The sequence below is a fragment of the Erithacus rubecula genome (genome assembly GCF_903797595.1).
Source record: "Erithacus rubecula genome assembly, chromosome: 22".
Taxonomy (NCBI): Eukaryota; Metazoa; Chordata; class Aves; order Passeriformes; family Muscicapidae; genus Erithacus; species Erithacus rubecula.
Genome location: NC_136674.1, coordinates 3,745,306 through 3,767,955, shown reverse-complemented (window position 1 = coordinate 3,767,955; position 22,650 = coordinate 3,745,306). Strand labels below are relative to the sequence as shown.

Genomic DNA, 22,650 nt, shown 5'->3' with positions numbered 1-22,650 from the left:
CATTCATCTTACATTGACATTTCATGTGTATTTTTTTTTCGTTAATGAACTCAGAAAATGTAATTTTTGGAAGTAGGTTTCAAATATATTTGAGGCATAAACTTCAAAACTATTTCTCCTAAGTGACTGTCCAGTAAGACAGATTTATTATGTTTTTCTAGTGGCAATTAAAGAACACATTCCCTTTTTAAAAATAGTTCAGGAGTCTAGTTCTGAAAGAACAGTCCCTGTCCCTCTTAAGTTATTTCCTCATTGGAAGTTGGGATTGAGACTTAGATGAACTCAAAAGTCATTATCCAAAGTGGAAGTGGAAGAGGCCTTTCTCTCACTGCTGTACTAGGAAAGAGGAGGAAAATCCCACGGGCTCCAGCAAATTTTAGGTGTGAAATTAACTGTAAAAAAAAAAAAGGGAAGTGAAGCAGAGAAAGAGATCTTTAAGATTGCATTTTTTGGCATCAGAACTCAAAAAGGTTCATTGTTGGTCTGTAGTTTCTGTAGGTCTGCCAGAATACTGGTTGGTTATGGAAACAGTACAGTAAGTGCTGGCAACTTAAGTGCTTTTCAGTTAACTCATGATGAGTTTTTGTGGCTTGATTGGGTCTAAAGGAAAGTGAAGCCTCAAACATCACAAAAAATGTTTTTCTAATTTTTTTTTTTTTTTTAATGCAAGAAACAGTAGAAATTATTACTACCTACAAACCAGAGGAAACAAGAGGGAGGGCAATGCTACCAGCTGTGTGTGCAGAGCTATGCTGCTCAGCATTCTTCCTCTCCCTCTGTCTACCCCACCACAAACCTAGGGACCTTCCTAGTTTATAAACCCCTGCATTACTCAACTAATGTATGGCTATCAGAAATATTTGTGCATTTTCCCATGTAGTTGAAGCAAGTAGAGAACCTTAGAAGCGAATACGACATTGCCCGGTACGAACGATCACAGGGAGGGAGGAGACACAGGAGCACTGGCACACACTGGGGGTCTACAGCTAATCCTGCCTTGCCTTGCTGGTCCTGGGGCTGCTGCAGGCACCCTGTGCCACTCCCAGAGCAGGGATGTTCCAGACTGAGTGCTCAGTTCTGCCTGCTTGCAAGTGCACAGTGCATGTTTGAATTGCTTGGATAAAGGTGCTGGAGGCATCGCCTTTCCCAATGGTGCAGCCTCTGTGGAAAACTCCGTGTGTTGTCTCAGCTGGAAAGGTGGTTCTTGGTGGGGACAGGGTGGGGAAAGTGACATTTGTGCTCCTCTTCCCTTCCCAGAGCCAGGTTAGCTTATACTGCGTTCATGCGGATGTCTCCAAAGGGAATTTCTGTAGCTGTTTCTGGAGTAATGCTTTTCAGAATACGCTGTTGGAAAAAAATAGATTCATTTTAGAGGCAATACATAACATGTCACCCATTTAGGAAGGGACTAATAATGAAGTATCACTTTGAGTTGCACCTCTTGAGCTACTTAAGAGTGTTTCAGGCCTCTGTTAGCACTACGAAGATGGAAAGTGCTATAGAAGTACAAAGCAGGATTTTTAAAATTATTTGTTATATAGTTGGAGTCAAAGCTTAGCAGGTGTCTTAATGCTTTAGGACTTTGCAGTTTACTCAGATACTCTGAGCCAACTAAACATATTCTTTATGAACTGGTCTTTATTTCAAATTGGAAGAAATCTCAGTATTGTCATTTTAGATTTATGGCAGAGAAATTTTATTAAATGTGTGAGAGAAAAACAATATTTTCTTACAGATACACACCAGGAAACCAGCCTTTCACTGCCTCATTTGCTTGTCTGAGGGATTCTGAGTGTCTAGGGTGAATTTTAGAAACACTCCCCAGTTCATCAGAGCTTAAAAAACTACTTGATGTAACATAAGAATTTGTCAGCAGCCTCAGTAAGAACTGGGGAGATTTTTGACAATTCAGGAGCAGAACAGCCAGTCATGGATATTTTTAGGATCCTAACAGTCAAACAAAAGCAACAGAGCATCAGGGATACCTCCTTCAGTGTCCCTGGGGTGATGACCAGGCGATAGATCATGTAGATGGGAATGAAGATGATGGAGGAGGTTCCTATGCAGTAACCCACAACTGTGGTCCAGTAGGGATAATCATAATCAAAAAGCCTCAGCTCAGGAGGGCTGGACAGAAAGCTGCAAGTGACAAACTGAAAGAGAAAAAGGGGAAAGTGTGAATATGTGGATTTCGATGGCACGCGCTTTGGGGAACTCTGTGCTCCAGCACAGCACTGAAATAAATAGAAAATGAGTACAACTCAAGGTTAAAAATATGTTGACACTGAAGAATTCCTAAATTACCTGAGTGTAGATTTAAAATGTATCAACAACAAATCACAAAACAAATACTGAAAGGACTTCGTCCAAAGATGTTCTCCACACTACACTGCTCTCTGTCAGAACAGGAAAAGAAAAAAATGCCAGCTGACTTACTGCTGTCATTTTCCTGACATGACTGAAAAATTCCTTAGAAAACAACAAATTCTTGTGGTTGAATGTTACAGGAATAACATCTAGGACTGTCCTAGGAAGGATCTCTGACTGTTGTTCCAGAGTAGCATCAGAAGCACAGGATTTACCAGCAATACTTCCATACAGAAATGATATCCTACATCCTGAGCTTTCCTTATTTTAGGTGACTTTCCACAAGGAATACAAATAGCTCTGGCCTGGTAACCACATCCCCAGAGCTCTGTGCCTCTCTGTTTATTTTGCTGCTTTAGGATTACAAAGAGGACAGAAGTATAAAAATTACTGCAGTATGATATTTTTTATTTATGGACTTCTCTTTCTGAAAAGTCTTTTTGAAAGTCTTTTCTGAAAGTCTGTTAATTATGCCTTGATCATTACAAGTGTTTTGAATTCACTCTGTAGGTCTTAAATCTACATTCTGTGCTTCATAAACTCCATTTTGACCTGCTCTGCTCCCACTAAGGCCAGCCAGAACAAAAGATAGCATGAACTAATTTTGAATCAGGAAATGAACACTCTATTTCAAATGTTATTAATAACACTGCCAAGTCAAACACTGGGACAATATTTCCAATTCTGAACTATAGATTTATAATGGTTGTAATTAACTGCTGTAGATTTTAAGTGGAATATTCTAAAGTTGTCCATCAGCAGTTGCTGAGACAGTGTATTTACTTATCTTGGTTTTCCTCCTCTGACAGTATGTTTCATCAGCTTTTATTGCTACATTTTGTTGAGGTAAACAAGGCAAAAAACAAAGTAAATTTGTTTAACAGAGGGCAGGGGGGAGTTATTCAGAACCCAGACTTATTCAGCTAATTCAACTACAAAAATCCTTAAAACTGTGATTTAGTAACGAGACCTTGCATCATTGTATTGGGTTCTTCACTAATTGAGCCTTTTTGGTTTAACAAAAGTTGTTACTAAAGAACTTCACAAGAGAATTGTGGAATTAAGCTTTTAGAAGTCTGAGGAGCTTCATTGTTCAATGGTGATTTTCTTGGTGCTGGAAAGAAAAAGCTCTAAAGAAAACTCACCAGAAGGAAGAGGGGACTAATTGCAACCCAGCAAACTCGCCAGTACCAGCCTGGGGCAGAGCCCAGCATTTCTTTCACATCGTTGCAAAATTGGGTGATGCCTGTGGAGACAAGTGGGAGGAGAGGGATGACAGCAGAGCTAAGTTTTTCTTGAGCAGATACTCAAAATTTTTTTTTTTATGCCCAGCAAGTTAATTCAGAATCTATCTCAGAAGACCATTTTGCTCCTATAACTTAATTTTACTAAATTATTAATTACAGGATTAGGGTTAGGTGTTACTTTTAGATGCCCGTGTACTTCTGTCAGAGAGCAATTAATACAAATTCTCCCTGCTTTAGTTATCAGTGAGTTTGTAAAAAGCTTTTGTAAACGTTTTCTGGATACATGGGTGATCTTGTCTGCAGAAACTGAGGCAGTGCTGAGCTGCAGGAGCTCAGGATTTTGGGTCAGGGGTGTTTGGAGGTACCATAGAACCAGGACACAGCCACTGCCTCCAGGAACACAACAGTCAGCACAGCTGGACCCGTGGCATATTCTTCAAACAGCTTCACCACATATGCTCCTCCCTGGAAAAGAGACCCAAAAAAAAGAGATGAGTGTCCCCAGGACCCAGGGATGGCAATGCTGCCCTGCTGCTGTTGGCACTGCCTGGAGCAGAGTGTTCACAAGGGGGAAATTCTCCCATTTCTGTCACTCTGTGGCTGTTTCTGCCAGGGAAACCCTGGTGAGCTGCTCACTGTGGACACCCCTCACCAGGGAACTGCCAGGCAGAGAAGTTAAAATCTGCTGGCACTCCTGGCTGGATTTTAGTGAGCAAAGGGGATTTTACAGGATGGCTTTTTGCATGCCCTCTACTTTCTCCACCAGGGGTCATAGCTATAGCAAATAAATAAAGTGTTGCTTTGATTTCTTTCCATTTGGGATCTAGAACCATGAAGGAGGAGACCTCTTGCAGAAGAACTCAGCATCCTTTTACAACCAACACTCACATAAGAAGGAAGTTACACATAAATGAGCAAGTGGAATGAAACATGACAGGAAACCCAAGTATTTCTTTCTTTTTCCCTTAAGATCATTACACTCATCATTCAAAAATTGCTTGTTGTGAGAATGAAATCCACAAGCCCCACGGGAACTGTTTGTTGTGACTAATGATGATTTCTGCCTTGAAACAATAAGGAATATCCAGGAAATCCATTACTAGATTTTATTTTTTTTTTTTAATTCAAAATATGTTTTACACATTGTGAAGATTATAATAACTATTCCTGTTATTTTTAAACATGATGCTTTTGGGAACAAGAACTTAACCACATAAAAAATGTGGCTGGTTGTCTGCTGACTGATGAGCAGCATCATTTATGATGTGCAGCACATCATGAGTTGCAGTAGGATAATTTTGCAATATATTTCCTAGGGAAACACAGTTCACATTTATTCCATATGACAGATTTCTAATGCATAAAGAAAACAGGCTGGAGGTTCAATCTGATTTCTTGAAACCCTTCAAAATGTTTCTGCCCTCTCCAAATTGTTATTGGCAGGAAACTGCCAGTGAGGGAGGCTGAGGGTGGGTGAAATACTCACAAATGTCAGGGTTGCCAGAGACCCCAAAAAGCAAACAATGGTCAGACCAAGGACAAACAATTCCCTGCGTTTGCCCCAGACGTGGGGGAATTCATCCAGGACTCCAGTGATCACTCCCTCTAGTCCTGCAAACTGAAAGGCATGGAAATATCACTGGAAAATAGAGGGCAGTGTTACCTGCTTAAAAGAATACTTGAGTGCTGAAAGGAGCATTACAGCATTGAAAGCTTGGTGCTTTGTTCTGCTGTAGAGTGAGTGGTGTGGGGTTTTTAGACAAGTCTTTCCTCCTAATTTGTTTTTTAAACTCTTGAGGGTGGGGATTTAGTGTTTGTGTGGGAATGCACTGTCATCCAAAGGCAGTCCTGTGCTACACCACCAGGATCTGGAGAAATGAGAGGGGGTTCAGTAGGACCAAGACTGGAATCAGCTGAGCTCAGCCCTGCTGGAAGGAGCTGATTCTCCACCTGTAAAACCAGATTCACATGACAATTTTTAGTGTATCTCCAGTTCCCACCTTCTAAATCCAATTTGTGTGAAAAAACTCCAGATTTTCATAATTGCTTTGTAAATTTACAAGCAAGAAAGGAGCCTGGAAGGCTGCATTCAACCAGGAGTGTATAAATCAAATGCATTGCTTGTATTTCAGGGTCTTATTAATTGTCAAAGCATGACAGTGACAAATCACTTGATTATATTTAAACAAAACTGGAGTGACAGTTACTGTCTCACAGCAGGCTCCTGGTGCTGCCAGCCCTGCTGCAAAGCCCTCATTGCCAGAGCAGTGCCTGTAATTCTGTTTCTGTGGTGCCTGAGGGGGTCAGGCTGTGCCACAGGGCTCTCCCCTGCTCACTACTCACCGTGCTGTCCAAGCCCAGAGTCAGCAGCATCAGGAAGAAGATGATGGCAAAGAAGGTGGAAGCTGGCATGTTTGCAATGGCCTCTGCATAGGTGATGAAGAGCAGGCTGGGTCCTGCAGCAGGGAGTTGGGATCACTGTTAGCCAGTGCTGTGCACTGCCTCCCAGGGGAAAACTTCTCCCCCCAGGCTGATTTGCCATGTGCAGTTACCACCACATCTGTGGAACTGCAATCTGGCTCTTCTATGTGGTATTTATGGGCTCATTTTTTTAGCTGTGCTGTATAACAGTATCCAATAAAATCAGCATCCTGAATTATATATTAAATATCCCTCATCATTTGGGCTGCTCTCCATCTAGAATTACATATACAAGTATATTCTCTCTTAGAAGCAGTTTGAGATGTGCATGAAACATTAACCTACCAGTGTCTTTGGCAACCTCTGAGACATCTTCATTCCTCATCTCAGCCATGTATCCCAGCACGGTGAAGATGACAAAGCCAGACACAAAGCTGGTCAAGCAGTTCACGGTGCTGGTGACCAGAGCATCTCTGCAACAGAAAACCTAGCTCTCATCAGGGCATCTGCACCTGCAGGAAGGGTTTACAACCTCTTGGTCTGCAGTCTAGACAGACCCCTAGAAAAACTAGGGGAATACAAGGAAAAAACAAACAGCAGATTTGAAAGAGGGAAAAAGTCCAACAACCCATGACTATTTTTTGTTCTCAAATCCATACAGATGCTGTAACATCAGTCTACCACTGGATTTAATGCTGACTCTATCCTGATGTTTTCAAAGAATAGGAATTACTATGTGAATATTAAAGAATTGAGAATTTATTTTAGAAGTTAGATTTTTTTTCAGATAACAAGGAAAAACCATAAATTGACTTTCTGCTCAAGACTGTGAAGTTATTTCCTAACTGACTACTGAGATGAAATAACTACAATGTGATGGTTTGGCAGGGGTTAAGTCCATTTTGTTGTGGCAACTTTTTACATTTTGGACCTCTAGCTGTAATTAGTAAAAATTAATTTAAGGTAGGCAACAGAGGAGAAATGCTTTAGATTGCTCTGTTACACTTACTTCTGATTTCTGTGTACTGATTTAGTGCCTTTCACCAACACCCTGTTTCTTTTTCATAAGTACCCACAGTTACATTTTTTAACTTGATTTTACTTATAGAATGAGGTAGAACTCACTGGTAGCAGTTGTTGTGGAATTTGTTGTAGCTGGCATAAGCCAACAGGACCCCAAAACCTGGTCCCAGGGAGAAAAAAATCTGAGCTGCTGCATCCACCCAAACCTGAAAAATATTGGAGGTCAAAAAAAAAGCATGACATGAATCAGATTGAATGAATTTGGCATATTCAGAATATCACTTAGATCTACAAAAGGGTAGGACCCATGTCCTAGTCCTGGCCCAACACACTGTTGAGAGAGAGATATTGAAATACAAATGTTTGTTGTAGAACTGTTGTGGCAGTTGCACTTCTGACAACATCTTAGATTAATTCAGTGAATTGCCTATAATAAATTTAACACGAGTTTTGCAGTGTATAGAGAACTTTCTACCCATGATTTGGAAGTCTTCCAAATCTTCCTCCAAACTCTGTGTGCTGTGGAACATTGCTTTTGGCAATGTGTCCTCCAGGCTGTGTAGACTTCTCCTAGATTTATGGGAATCCATTTGGCTGTGTGGATGCAGTTCTGGTTCTTGGGGCTCAGTTCAGCTTTGTTGTAGCTGTGACAGATGCAAGTGTGATGATCTTGTTGCACTTGAAAAGTGGCCACAGCCCTAATGAGTAATGTTCTAAAGTACAATATCAGCTCTCTTTCTGAAGGTGGAAGTCCTCATTCATTTATTCTCTTTTGATTGAAACATGGAGTTCATTACAACTCATTTCTAATATTCTCTCCCATCGTGTGAGGCCATCCTGTATCACCCAGACAGAGCTCTGTCATCACCCAGCACACAGATTGCAATCTGCTGTCCTCACTCCAGATACATCCAATACAATATCAATGCCCTTTATTGCTTTTTCACAAGATGTGGTTCCTTATTGGAGATGCTGCTTTATCAGAGACTGGTGTCTTTTCATTTCCTCTTTATTCAAAACTCTCCATATCAGCTGGGCAGCAGCAGACTTGCAAACATTGGAATTTTTTAATCTTTGTGTTTGTAGTATTTATTGCTTTGGGGTTTTTCCATCACCCTCCTCACCAGACACTTTCACAGGCAGCCTTGAGCCTGATGGATTGCTTGTCATCCACAGAGTTCAAGGCTGGATCAGATACTGGAGGGCCTGAACTTTGTTGGTTAGCTCAGTTTGTCCTCATTCCTGCTTTTCTTTCAAATTTTGTTAGTGTATGCAGGCCTGGCTGATTTATTCCTCCTCCACAGGCACTTACACGAGTTACTGGGTCAGGGTTTAGTTGGTGTCCATGGGCTCATCTGCCAAAACTTGTTACAGGATGGAGATGGAAGTTTCTGCTCTGGTAACCTGCATTATTTAAATAGGGGCAACAGTGGACACTGTAGGGCTGTACTCATACCTTTAAGCCAAAAAACTGCAGCTCCACCATTGTTAGATTTTAATAAATTCAGTTTTCTCAGTGTGACTCTCACAGAGGAAGGATTTTGTTGCAGTGTAGGAGCACTCACATGTCAGTGTCAGCCTGGTCACCATTTTCCCAGTGAAAAAGTGTTGAGTCACTTGTTTTCTTCTAATCACATCACTCATTCTGTTAAACCATTGTATGGAAGCTCTGACTTTAGTTCAAGCTAAATTGAGGGTGGACTCTAATCTTTAAAATTCTCTATAATTATGGAAAGAGCATGGGCTCAGACTTATAAGTCCATGCTGAGACATCTGTTCAGTCATGCTTTGTGTATCTGTAGTGATACATGCAGAGATAGGCTGAAAGCAAATCTCTACCCTTTTTTAAAGTTTTTTTACCTCAGTGGCCAGGAGTTTCTGCCAGTCAGGTTTCAAGTAGTAGAGGACACCTCTCCAAGCCCCAGGCAAAGTTGCACCTCTCACAAGCAGGATGAAGAGGATGATGTAAGGGAACGTGGCAGTCACCCAAACCACCTGTGAGGGAACATGGGGAGGGCATTTGCCATGGGGAGAAAGTTAACAGGGGTAATAAGAATTAGTTAATCATATTATATCTCTTAGCATTTACAGCATCTTCACATGAGCCTCTCTGCAGGTCTGTAAACAGGCAGTTTGCACATCTGTCCTCTTTCCCTGGCAGGGATGTTCCTGCCCACACAACAGTGGTGTCACTTATTTTGGGTTTTTATTGCTTGGATAAGGGTACAGCAAGTGCTCCCCAAATACATCAGCCCATAATCCCTGCCATGAAAACAACCTGATCCCCTGACTGTTAATTGGCACTGCCAAGTTGATGTGTCTTGCTTTTGCACTCACCTTGCCAGATGTTTTGACCCCTTTCCAGATGCTGAAGTACACGATGGTGAAGATTAACAACAGGCAGAGGGTCAGCTGCCAGCTGATGCCTCCCAGGTCATCCAGCCCATTGGACCTGTGCACCTGCAGGACCTGGCGGCTGCAAGAGGAAAGAGAAACACAGCAGAGATGGTTTTTTAAACAAATGTTTACATTAAGTGGGCAATTAGCAGAAGCATGCTGTGCTCTGAGCATTACAAGGAATCTTGAGACCTCGATAAGCAGCTTCAAAGTCATAGCATTTCAGATTGATTTTATTCTAATTAAAAGTTTTATTAATGGTACACCAGTGATGGTAAGTGACAGCAAACATCCACTGGGAAGCTCCTAAATCACAGAGCACCCCCATGCACCCTAAGCTTACACCCCCCTACAAGAATCCAGTGATTTGAGGAGAATGTCATCAACAATCAGCCCTGCTGCCCTCTGAGGAAAATCTTGCTGCTGTTCCAGCAGTCTGGCTGCCACCACCATCCTCACTTACATGCACTTACGTATAAAATTCTTCTGCAGGAGAGATGGAGTGTGGGGACCAGCTGACATTGTCCTTGCTGAAGTAGTTGGTGCAGTTTCCTGTGTTCCAGGGGTTTGTGCAGCTGGTCCAGGGCAGCTCCGCCGTGAAGGAGGAGATGAGGTAGTAAAAAGCCCAAGCCATGATGGTGTTGTAGTAGGAGGCTACGTAAAGATCTATGATACAGATGGCAAAGCCAATTCCTGCAGAGGCAGGAAAGAATTGCATTCAGTCAGTGTTAAGTTTTAGGCAAAAGAAAAGAGAAAGAAATTGGTTATCACATCAGTTAATAACTGTTTATGGCAGCTCTGCAGGAGGAACACACACCCTCCCAAGTGTTTACAGAACTGGCATTTCTTGTGACTTCAGAAATACTCTGATTCCAGCAAAGCAAGGTAGAACATGCTTATGAAGAGTTATTTTCTATGTGTTCCTAAATTTCTGCAATTAGAAATAGGCATCTTGTAGTCTCAGTAAATAAAAAGACAAAATCAGAGCTACAGCACTGGGAACAAAAGTAAATGAGGATATAGAACAGTTACTTTTATTCCTTATCATTTTAGGCTTGGTCAGCCTCTATCTAATCAATTTGAGGTGCATATTACACATTTATACAAGAGTACACACTCATGTGCAGGTGAACCTGCAGTTTTAGGAAAGCTTTCTTTGTAAAGCCAAAATCTTGTGTAGAACAAATCTTACTTGGCTTTATGAGATTTTATTCCCCCCTCCCCTCCTGAAATATCATCTTCATTGGAACATTTTCCAGTTATTCAGAAAGTTCAATTTCCCTTTGTTACCTTTGAATATAGGACATATTTTTCTCCAAATGGAAATGCAGCCATTCCTGTGGTACTGTCCTAGTGCTAATTCCATATAGAAGAGAGGAATCCCTCCAAAGAGGGCCATGATTGTGTAAGGAATGAGGAATGCTCCTGCAAGAGAGAAAGCAGATGATTGTAACTCTTCACAGACTTCTCTTCCAACAGTACCAGCACTCCATAAACAGGAGTTCCTTTTATCCCACAGAGAAAATGCATATTCCCTCCCTGGCCAACACTCCACTGAATTACTGTGGGATTTCTCATAAGAGTAAGTACTCAGCAGTGTGAACAAGAAGCAATACTCAGGCCAAACTTCTGACATTTCTGCAACACAGGATTCACCAAGACTCCACTGACTCTCACAGATAAAATTACAGATAAAATTATTAATTTCTCCAATCAAATGCCTTTGTTACATCAGAGAGACAAAAGTCTGTTCTAAGATCTCTTTGGTTAGATTTTAGATTTATATTTTGTTTTTTATGTTGATGAGTCAAAGACCCAGCCTTCCTCATTAGTTGGTTTAGACATGTTGATTTATCAGATTTTAAACTGCTCATTAGGAAAGGGATTGAGGTGTTGGAGTGTGGGTCTGCACCTGCCTGGTTCTCAGCTTCTGGTTGTGCTGTGCTAAAAAATTTTTCTCTCATTATCCTATCCCAATATTTAGGTTTTTCAGTGAATAATTTCTCCTTGGCCATTGGTTATATATGATATTTTAAAAGCCACTAAATCATCCATTTATAAACCAAGAAATTGAGCATTAAGGAACAATGAACAGGAGTGAGCACTGACCTCCTCCATTCTGGTAGCAGATATAAGGAAATCTCCACACATTTCCCAGATCCACTGCGTATCCAATGACAGAGAGGAGAAAGTCAATTTTTTTACTCCAGGTCTCCCTGTCCTCCAGCTCCATCAGCTGCTGCTGAGCTTCAGCCCCACAGGTGGTGGATGTGGTGGTGGTGGTGGTGGTGGTGGCAGCTGGGGCAGTGCCCTGGGCATCCTCCACCTCTCCATTGCAGGGAGCTGAGCCCTGAACCCCTGAATAACCATTGGAGATCTGAGCTGCCTCCCCTTTATCCCCCTGGCTCGGGTGCACTTTGTTGCCATCCTCCACCAGCCTTAGGGCAGATTTAGGGTTCCTGACCAGAAGTCCATTCTCTTTACAGTCTTCTCCTTTGCTGCAGCCTGAGACATCTTTCTTGGAAGTCAGGGGCTCTGTCTCATTGCTTGTGGCCTTTTTTTCCATTTTTTCTGAGGTTTGTTCTGTCACTCGCAGGCAGGCAGCACCACTGGGTCCCTTTGGGGTTTGTCTTCCCACACCTTTGTTCCCAGCACTTTTAGAATTCCTCTTCCATGCTTAAATCCATCAGATTCAAGGCACAAGCACCATCTAAAAAATGAAAAAGAGTTGAAAATCCATTACAAGCTTTACTGGTGCTGGTCATTTTCAAGTTACAGTCAGCAGATTCTGATTAAAATACAGATATAATTAACCATCACAATATGCAGTGAGAATCATGGAGCAGATAATCTGGGATTTTGTCCAGAGAAAGGCAGGAAGAAATGATCCTCTTTGGCAGCAGAACCTGCTGTCCCTGGATCACACCCTCTCAGGAGGATCTGCTGGACTTTGTGCAGTGCTGGACACCTCACACCCAGTCACAGTCCTGCTGTCCTCTGCTCTCACCTTCTGCTCTCAGCACTGCTGGACTGCCAGTTTGCAAACTGAGGGCAGAGTTTAGTGGGACTTTCATTTTCCTAAGTTCATCCTGCATCTCATCCACTCATCTTGTGGCAATTTCCAGATTGACCCAGTATAAAGGGAAAATAATTCATTAAGCAAATATGGGATAACTGTAGATATAAAAATTATATTTCATGACCACCTTTGTTCAGAAATCCCACAGTGTCTGCTCTGTTTAGCAGCAGATGTAAAAGGCTTAAATGTAACTTTAGAAAAAGTATTTAAATCTCAGTGGTTTTGCATCAACTAACTTCTGAGGCTCAGTCAGCATTTACAAAAAGAAGAGGTCATAAACTTTAGTTTGATCCTTCTCATGAAGGACTAACATGTGAGTCTAAAGGACAAAACTTCTCCCCAGTTTTATCTGACTCCCTGGGCAAATAAAAGCATCTCTCATTCTCTTTGGCTCTGCTGACACTGTGGTTCCAGCCCTGGGAAGGCTGGTGGGCACTACCTGCCCACTACCAGCAAAAAAAAAACCCAAAAAAACCAAAAAACAGGCACTAAGAGGATCCCTGGATTCTCTGCCCTCCTCACATGTGCTAAAAACAGAGTCCAAGAGAAATAAACCATCCTGAAATGAAGTATAACACAATTAACTTCTCCTGCAGAACAAAGATAACAGAGAAGGAGTTGTGATTCTGGGAGCAGGTCATGTTTTGTTTTCTGCTGATTTGTTCAGGCAATGCAAACACCCAGCTGCCTTTACCCAACAAAACTTTGGAACAGGAGCTGATCCTGTGCTGTAAATTCCCCAGGGCAGTAACCCGGCTTTATTGCCAGCAAAGAGTCACACAATCTACACCATGCCAAGATTAAATTATTACAATTACATGTAATTTCTCCTTTTCAAAACATTTTGTCATGGTAGTAACTGTCATTGTCACATCCTAGCAGAAAAAATAAGCATTTTCACTTTTAACTACAGGGAAAACTAAAGCAGAGAAGGGATATTATTTGCTTATTTCTAGAACTTGCTGATTATCACAGCTATTAAAATTCAAGTTTTCGCCAGCTTTCCACCTTTTGCAAAGACATTTTGTTAAATCTTTTCTAAACATTTCTCAGTGCAAGCAAAAAGAGAAATAAAGCTGTCGAGCTGCAGAGCAAACAAGAGGATGGTTCTGAGATAAAAGTCACTTGAAAATGTTGCTTATAACTTTCAAAAATCTTTAGTTCTCCAGGCTTACATTCTATCTCTATCCAAATAATTCCTTTCTTGTGATACAGAAAGCAGTGCATCATTCATGTGAATTCTTACAAGAGCAAGTGCTTCATCCACAAAGACTGAAACATCTTCAGAGTTCCAGAGAAAAACACCAGGGCAAAGCACAGGACGATTTCTTTTACCTGCAGGACTATAAAATCTGAATGCCTTTGGAGTCCAAAACCTTCCAGGTGTCCCAAAGGAGGTTCTGGAGATGGAAACAGCCTTGGTGGCCACATGGGAATCCAAGGGATTCCAATCCTCCCCTTGTATGGGACATGGTGAATACCAGGTGGGAATATGGAAAAGTAACCTGAGCCCTTCTGGACTTTACACCTGTCCCCCATAAATGGGAACACAGTAAAAGATGTTGATTTAACTGCATTATCTCATGGGACTGATTTTTCCATATCTGAGGCTTAAACTCTCATTGTGTTTGTAAAACACTTTATTTCTGCACATTTTTCAGTGCTTTCTTTATTGAGGGGAGGTCAAAGTGTGAATTATTCATTTCTAAGATCTGTGACAACCAGAATCATTGTTCATCCAGAACCTAAACTATTTCTCCTGTTCTTCTGCACACCACAGTAAAAAAAAAAAAAAAAAATCACATTATTTCAAATACTTTGGTAGAATTTTCAGTAGTTTGAGCCTCAAATATGCAGAGTTACATGGGAATTTTCAGGGCCTTCAGCTGAAATCTGAACTATTTCTTTATGAACAAGAGTAACAGCTCATCAGCTGTCCTGGGAAATCTCTGGAGTGATGAAGTCCACGGCTACAGTGAAGTTCACAGGGGCATAGTTGGCACATGCAAACAGAATAGTTTCAGATTATTTCATTACACAGTCAAAAAATGTGGGAGAATGTACATTTTTCTTTGCTTTGCTAGAAATCAAGAAAAAAAAAATTCTTAAAGGCATTGTGAGCACTACAAAGAGTGCAAAGAGCTGCAGAGAGAACTCTTGGAGTTGGGAAATCTTGGACACCAGGGAAGACATCCAGGGAAAAATGACCCCAGGAGTGAAGGATTTTGCCCCCCTCAGCCTCCACTTCTTGTCTGCACAGATCCCTAATTCAGGTGCTAGAATGATGACAGCAGTGATCTCAGCAATAAGTTTATTATCTGTTTTCAATCCGAGCTGTCACAAAGGTTGCTGTTACGTAACTGCACCTTGGCTCCTTATCTCCCCCAATTAGCTGCAGGAGAAAAGGGGACATAAAAAAGGGAAGAAGACAGAGCTCTGTGCTTTGTTTTCCTTTTGATCTGTGTTTGGCAGAGGTGACTTTGCTCCTCTGGGAGGCCCCGTGCCCTGAGCTGGGGTTGTTCTGCAGGGCAGCTTCATCCAGGAGCACGTGGAAGGTGCCAGCCCTGGGAATGTCACCCTGCCTGGGCAAAGAGGGGTGACCCCGGAGTCCTCCACAGCTATCCCAGCTTTGTTGAAAACATTTGGATGGATAATTGAAAACATGTGTTTCTACACGCTTGGCTGCAGCCACCAACGCAGTTCACATCAAGCCAAACATTAATTAAATTATATTTATTTATCTCCCACACGGAGATGAACTGGAACCAACAGATGTAAAACCCTGCGTACTCCTTGATCACAAATCCGACTCTTTCCCGGTACCAGAGCGATCCTCGAGGAGCATCCCTGGCCCGGAGCCCGGTTCCTCCTGCTCCCCCGAGCATCTCCCGGTTATCTCGCAGTGACCTCTCCTGGCAGTGCGGGAATCCCTCGCTTTCCGCAGAGTGAACAGCTCTTTCCAGCACCACAACAGCGGGGTTTTCCTGCTCTCAGTTCAAGGAGCAGTTGGCTTTTAATGTGTCTGGGTTTGCAAAGCAGTGGGGATGAGGTGCAGCCAGCAGCAGATGCTGCAAGGGAGGCAAATCTGGAGTCACCGGGAGCTTGCCGGGTTTGGGGTGGGGCTGCAGCTCCTTCTCCGTTTAACTCTCCCTTTTCAACCCTCACAGTCGCAAAATGTGTAGGTTTGTATAAACATCACTTCACACAAACGATGTGCTCATTCCTAGTTCTGTGGAAATGGGGAAGCAGCACTGCAGAAAAACTCGGGTCCCACCTTCCTTCCCGCTGCTCCTCCACCTTCCTGCCTCCATCCCTTCCCATGCAGGCACTGGCAGGGAAATAGAGCACTTGGAGCCTCAGGAACAAGAGTCAGCCCAGGGTGTTGGCAAACAGAATCAAGGGATGATTCCTGTTAACTTGACCTAAATCTCCCATTTATCACAGAATTTGAGATGGGTGAAGTTACAGCTGCCTGACTCACAGGACACCTTGCAGCTCGCCCAGGCAGTTGTGCGTAAGTGGAGGGAGTCCAAGGACGTTACTTTTATCTCAGATATCAAACAAGAAGTTTGTATGACAAGATAGGAATCACTCACCCCAGGCAGGAGAGGGCTGGGTTGTTTGCCTGGACCTGTTCTCACCTCTGAGCCACAAATGAGCCAGAGAGGTTTTGTGATTTTCCTCTGAGTTTGCACAGACCAGGAGCAACCCTTAAACCAGTGTATCATGGAACAGACACCCCCAGATGGTGAGGACTTGTTAAAAAATAAAAATTTCAGCCAATTAAATTGCATTGCTCTCAATTATGATGAATTTTACCTGCTGTGTGTCATATACAAGTCATATTAGGTTCATAATGCTAAAAAGGATTAGTGCCTTTCAATGTTGAATGTTCACTTTTACTGACTCCTTTTAAAAATGAGCACCCAGAATGTCCTTTCCTGTTAGCTCATTAGCAAGTATGACAGTTTGCATTTCAGATTTCAAAACCTGATAATCAGAAATACTTGAGAGCCACAGAATTGGGGCATTAAGTGTAAAGCAGATCTAAGCTGATGTCTAGACCATCCCTCCACAGCAGAAAATTGATTTACTCAGGGATTTTTTTAGAAATTCTTTTATATTTAAAGAGAATCAAAATTGGATTTTGGTAGAGAGCAATCAAAGCTGAAACCAATGGTCAGTTGAATTGTAACAGTTTTATCCCAGTGCCAGTGATTTTAAATGCTATAAAAATTGGGTATTTTGGCACAGCATTGTGACCTGGGAGTATTTTAAGAGGAAACTTAGAGTGTGCAGGTAACAAAATGAACCCTTTGTATGGATATTTGCAGGGCTCCAAGGGCTCCCTCACATTCCTCCTAAAGCAGAGTGAACTCAGCCAGTCCTTCTGTGAGACAATGGGAGAGTCAAGAGTGGCACAAGGAGAGGTTAACTCCTGTGTTCCCAGATAAGGCTGGACAGCAGCAGCTGGGGAAATATAAACCTGCACTGGGAGATTCATGTCACAATCTTATCCATGCCTCAGTCTGAAATTAAAAAGTCATCAGCAAAGAGATTTTTACCTTTAAAATCTGTTGAGAAGACAGGCACTGTGCTGTAGTGGGAATGCTGCCAAGCTGTGTCAGTCATTTAAAGAACAGGGAGGAGGGGAAATGCATTTTTTTGGCTGGAGAGTGTCTGTGTGTAGTGCAAGGAAACAGATAAGCTTGGAGGGGATGATATTGCTTTTGTATTCTTCCTCCAATTATTTATATACACTTGAAGGAAGGGTATAAGACAGCAAACATCACTAAATAAATGGTAACAGATGATGTTTCTCTGAAGGGGATTTTTTAATGGCTATCTCCAAATTACAGCCCTGAATTCAGGCTCCAAGTTCTACTCAAGTTCTTTATGAAACATTTTTCCCACAGGCAAGAGTTCCTTGTTCTATAAAATACAGAGCTGCAAACACACAGGTTGTGAAAAAGAGTTCAAACATGAGATCAAAACACAGAATTAATATTTCTTTAGGCTGTTACTAATGAAAACTCAGCAATTTATATTTCCATGGAGAAAAGCAGGAAAGAACTGCACATTTCCATGTGTGGGAATAATTTTGACTTGCTACTAAATTCTAGTTTTGGGGCAGTTTTTCTTAATTTAACCATCTAAAATTCATCATACCCTGTCCCATTAGAAAATGGTCACAATAGTGATTTGCTGTATGAGAAGTTTGCAAAGTATTCTCCAAGAAAATTATGGTTAAATCTCCAGAAGATGCAGCCCAACTGTTTGGTGAATGTCTGACAACCCACATTAAAAAATGCCACAACATTTTCAAGACTCCAAATCCATTAAATGCCTGATCCCTTTTCCCCCAGGCTTTCTTAACATATCAAAACATGTTTTCCTTGACTATTTATATTTTCAGTTGCATTGCATTCCTTAATTAAACTCCATATTTCTTAGCAAACTAACCCAGCAAGCCAGTTGGTTTCAGAAAACGTGATTGACTATAAATATATAGGACATACTCTTCAGATTTATTACTTGCAATAAATCTGTCCCATTGAGTTCAATAATTTACTGTGCTGGAACCATTTACCTTTTGAAATACAACTTAATATGGTTAATAAAGCTCACTTCACTCTTTCAAAATAAATAGCTTAAATACCCTATTTTTTCTTCTTTTTCCTTTGGATTCTGCTGCTTTCCTTCATTTTTCCTTATAGTTTAATGCTTTTATGTAAGCTTTAAATAACTTTACTTCTGTAATGCAGTTATGTGGACTGCCAAAACTCTTAGGTTTAGATTGTCAGAACATGTTCTGCTACAGGCATTTGACTCCAGACATTCATAACTGCTGGACAAGTGCCTGAACCTGACTGAGCAGAGCATGGAACAGCAGAAAACAAATAAAAGGCACTACAAGTTTTAAAAACCCAAGGAAAACTAAACCAAAAATCAATTTATCTTTTTTTTTGCCCCCAAAGCTTTGTTAGATGGACAGCCTTTGAGAAATTTTCAAAGACTTTAACACTGCTTTAAAAACAAACAAAAATTAGAGTGCAGATTTCAGCCTGCCATTCCTATTTCAGATTTTTTTATAACCGAAGTGGAAAGAAAGCAACGAGGAGGGAAAGTTAATGAAACTCCAGCATCTGCTGCTGCAGGGGGGCAGCTCTGAGGAGCAGCTGTCTCTGTGCCTCTCTGAATTTCATAAAAGTGCTTCAGGCATGGCTGTGCAAAGACAAAATGAGAAAGTACCTGAGCGTGGGGTCGGTGTGCAGCTCCAGCTCCCTTCAGCCACATTGACCTCAGCCTGTGGCAGCTCAGCATCCTGGGCAGCTTTTTGTACACCAGTCCCCCTCACATGGTCTGATTTCCAGATAATCTGCTGCCAAAGAGCTCTTTAAGAATTTTTTGCGTCACTTTAGCCAAATAAACTTTATGTTTCACCAGGGCTGCAGCTCAGTTTTCCTCCTAGAGGTGGGTGGCTACATTTGCCTGCTCTGATCTGTTCAGGGGAGCAGGATCCAATGAAGGCAGAGGAGCTTTCCTGGGAAGGGACTTGGCTGGATGTGGTTATAAATGTAAATAACAGGATAGTGATTAGGATGGACACAGCAAAGTTTTGAGGGAGTGGATTATAGATTTATAAGTGGGTCTGTAAACTACAGGAGGATAGGAAGGACTGGAATATTATCACAATGAAAAAGAAACATTTATTTTCAATAATGCTGAATACTTGCATTATTTTAATAATGAAATAAGGTTTAGTTTTGTTTTAAAGTGTGAAGCACAAATTCTTTACAAGCATTTTGCTGCCTCAATAAGCTCAACAAGTAATTTCCTTTCTTCCTACCACTACTCCAAATACCTCACTCCACTTCTAACACATTTTTTTTTCTCCAGTGTTTTTCATCCAGGATTTCTTCATTCCTGCACTTCTTGACTTGTTTATAAAAAGTCATAAATCACAGGTCAATGCCATAGTTTAGGTGGCAAATTTAGGGGAAAAAAAAGGAGTGGAAAAGCAGAACAGGGGCAAGTAAGAGCAGCAGCAGCTTTGCTGTAAGCTGTTTATCAGAGAATTTTCAGAGAATTCTTCCAAACAATTGGAAAGAAAATAAACTGGAAATTGAAGAGCTGTAATTTGCACTTTGCTCTGCTGTCCCTGGTCCCTGGCAGAGCAGCAGGGTGAGTCACCTGCACCATCTCAAGGAGAGCTCAGGCATTGCAGCCACACACGAGGGACACCAGCTGAAATCAGTTTTGCTTCCCATTAACATCCCCTGTTAAGGATGTTTCATCAAATTGAGCTTTTTTTCCTTCATTTGCTTTGAAAATTCATTGATCTTTTAGCAATACCCACCTTCTGTCTGCTGGGCTGGATTTCCCTCCTGTATCCTGCTTTCCAAAATAATTGGAATTATTTTTGGATTGGACGTGCTCCCCTCCACTTGGCTGCAGAAAGGAAAATCCCCCAGCTGGTGTCCTTGCCTGAGATATTCATGCACCATCTTCCCTCTGTTCTGCTCCATCCCCGGTTTGCAAGGACAGCTCCTGCCATGCCTCCCTCACCAAACCTTCTGGAGGTGACAGCAGTTCCATGTGCAGGTGTCCAGCTGTGGGTGTTGGTGCTCTGCAGAGCAGCATTTTTCCTTTTCACAAGGAATCTGCACCTTCCCTTTCACACAGATTTCCAGCTCACCACTGCTGGGAGGTTGGAAGGGGTTTTCCAAACTCACTTTTTCTACACCCTTACAAGAAATAAATTCTCTCTACTGAGAGCACCTCTGCTCTTTCCAAAATTGTATCTTGCATTTTAAAAAATTTTAGAGGGATCTTGACCTTTGTCTGAGGTTTTTCTCCATTTCAGTCTCTGCTTACAGAGGTTTTTATGCCTTACCCAGGCCTTTTTATTCAGGTGTTTTTTTCATTAATGTCTTCTGCAGCAGTTGTTGGGTTTTGGTTTTGTTGTGTTGGGGTTTTTTTGTTTTTAATTTCTTGCCAAACAGTCTGGAGCTTTTGGGACATAATAGAAATAACAGAGTGGAGATTTCAGGCAAAACTCCTTGACCTTATAACACCTTTATCTCATAAGTGAAAAACTTTCAGGGGCTGTACTGAGCCAGTTCCTGAATCTTATGAAATCTGGGCATTGGTGGGTAAAACTGATGATTTAGGGAAAGTATGAATAAAAGAGAAAGAAAATGGACTTTACACAAGACACACAGATAAAGCAGCTGCAGATTCCAGCACAAGGATGGGAATCATCTCTCAAATTACCTCATAAAAGTTGTACCAACTGTACTGTGACATCAGTAATGGCTCTGCAAGTGTCTCTGATTCACTGCCAATAAAAGGATTGGAACAATTTTCCAAATAACACAAACAAATCCTGCAATATTTGTTTGTTCCCATCTTTCCTTAGTTAGCAATCAGACTACATTTAGAAGCTATTACAATTGGCTTTGGGATAAAAGAAATTCTGATTGCCCTTCCCTGCTATTTTCCACACTGTGCTGGGATGCACATCTGGGAGTTGGATGGGTTTTGGAGAGGTTTTGTTATTTCCACTACAACTGTTTTAAAAGCACATTCCAATGGGGAAATCTGATTCCTAGAACCCACAACTACACAAAACCTCTCCTCAGTTCCTTCATTAGAAATTGTTGTTATTTTCTGCCACTTGATTAAATTTGAGAGTTGACTTTCATAACATTATCTGTCAGTATTTGCCACCTATCAGAGGAAATCTCTTTGAATTCTCACATGAAAACTGTATGGTTTTGTTGATAAACTGGAAACTATTAAGTCAGCTGGCTCCTCAGCAATCTAAAGGTAAGGCTTTGCAAAGGAGATATATATATAGATATACATATATACACGCACATTATATATATACTGAGAAATTAGCATTGAAATACAGTGGGCACAAAGCATCTTTTTAGCAGTTGTATGTTAATTTTTTCATAGTCTGGATTTACAGTTCACGGAGTTTTCTTTGCTGAGTGACAACACAGCAGCAAGACAGGCTTATTTCCACATTATTTCCATTCCATCCCTTGGAAAGTTTAATTTTTTACCATCTTTGGACCATTTCCTGTGAACTGACAGGGGTTAAGTGGCTTGTTCCTCCTGCACACACTGTGGAGAAGTGCTAGAACAATTCATTGGGAGCAATCCCTGGCTGTGAACTGAGGCTCTCCCTGGATCCAGCTGTGCCTTGTGCTCTGCAGGACCCTGAGAATTTCCTCAGGCTCAGGAGGGAGCTCGAGGGAGCTCAAGGCAGCTCCATCATCACTCAGCTGCCTCCAGCCTTACCTGAGCACTGCTGATCTCACCAGTGAGCTTCCCCTCAGGACAAAAGGGCAGTGACCCAGTGAAAGTCACATCAGCAGGGAATCAGTCCATGGGGAATTATTTCATCCACAGATTTTACCCACATTTCAAACTGCAGGTCAAAAACAACCCCAAGTTATCCCTGTTTATGGATAACAAGAGCTGCAGGTACCAATCCTTACCAGCTTCCATGGCTGTTCTCCCACAGCAGAGGAACATCCTTGACTTGGTGGCACCAGCACAAACCTCAGAGCACCAACTACCCCCAGAGGAAAAACCACAGCTCTCACCTTGACATCTGCATTCCCAATTCCACCTTGGAAAGAATTTACAAAACTGCAGGCAAAAAGTAAAAGTGTTGCTGCCAGATTGGCTTAATTCCCCATAATGTGTTTCAGCCATGTGGATTTTCTGTGCTTATGTGAAGGAAAGGAAAAAAAATCCACAATACTATTGTATAAAGTGTACAGGGAAATATCTGGGCAAAAACTGGGGAGATAAGAAGAGGCTGGACAATACTTTAAAATACTGAAACCAACAAAAACTGGCTTGGAATCAGTTTTGACTTTATCAAGCTCAATCCTCATCAGTGCTACCACCAGCAACAAAAATGTCAGTTAAACTCTAGAGAAAAAGTTAATTCTCCTTGGCTGATATCATACTCATAGAAGCACAGAGGAAACAGAAGAACTGGTGTTAAAGTTATAAGTAGAAAGATCTTGAAGGACTAAACTTACTGACCTTTTGGAAGAGGAAAAAGCCCCCAAAACAACACATGCATTA

The 22,650-nt window shown here is 41.6% G+C and overlaps 1 protein-coding gene across 1 annotated transcript; it reads right to left on the bottom strand.

Annotated features, from left to right (window-relative positions):
- Nucleotides 1-327: 327 nt before the first annotated feature.
- Nucleotides 328-12,165, bottom strand: SLC6A4 (solute carrier family 6 member 4). The gene is made up of 13 exons (XM_079325065.1): nucleotides 11,565-12,165; nucleotides 10,746-10,880; nucleotides 9,929-10,148; nucleotides 9,396-9,534; nucleotides 8,919-9,053; nucleotides 7,161-7,264; nucleotides 6,381-6,508; nucleotides 5,958-6,070; nucleotides 5,101-5,232; nucleotides 3,980-4,079; nucleotides 3,513-3,613; nucleotides 1,986-2,153; nucleotides 328-1,344 (listed from the first exon to the last, which is right to left on the bottom strand). The coding sequence occupies exons 1-13, from the start codon at nucleotides 12,019-12,021 to the stop codon at nucleotides 1,270-1,272; spliced, it is 2,007 nt and encodes a 668-aa protein (XP_079181191.1). The 5' UTR covers nucleotides 12,022-12,165; the 3' UTR covers nucleotides 328-1,269.
- Between the last annotated feature and the right edge of the window lie 10,485 nt (nucleotides 12,166-22,650).

What these genes read in the sequence shown, in the direction of transcription:
- SLC6A4 (XM_079325065.1), bottom strand. Translation starts at nt 12,021, where the DNA reads ATGGAAAAAAAGGCCACAAGCAATGAGACAGAGCCCCTGACTTCCAAG. An exon ending in CTGCTACCAGAATGGAGGAG is followed by an intron (nt 10,881 to 11,564) that starts GTCAGTGCTCAC and finishes TCTCTCTTGCAG; the next exon opens with GAGCATTCCTCATTCCTTAC. An exon ending in GGCTGTGTCCTGGTTCTATG is followed by an intron (nt 3,614 to 3,979) that starts GTACCTCCAAAC and finishes TTGTCTCCACAG; the next exon opens with GCATCACCCAATTTTGCAAC.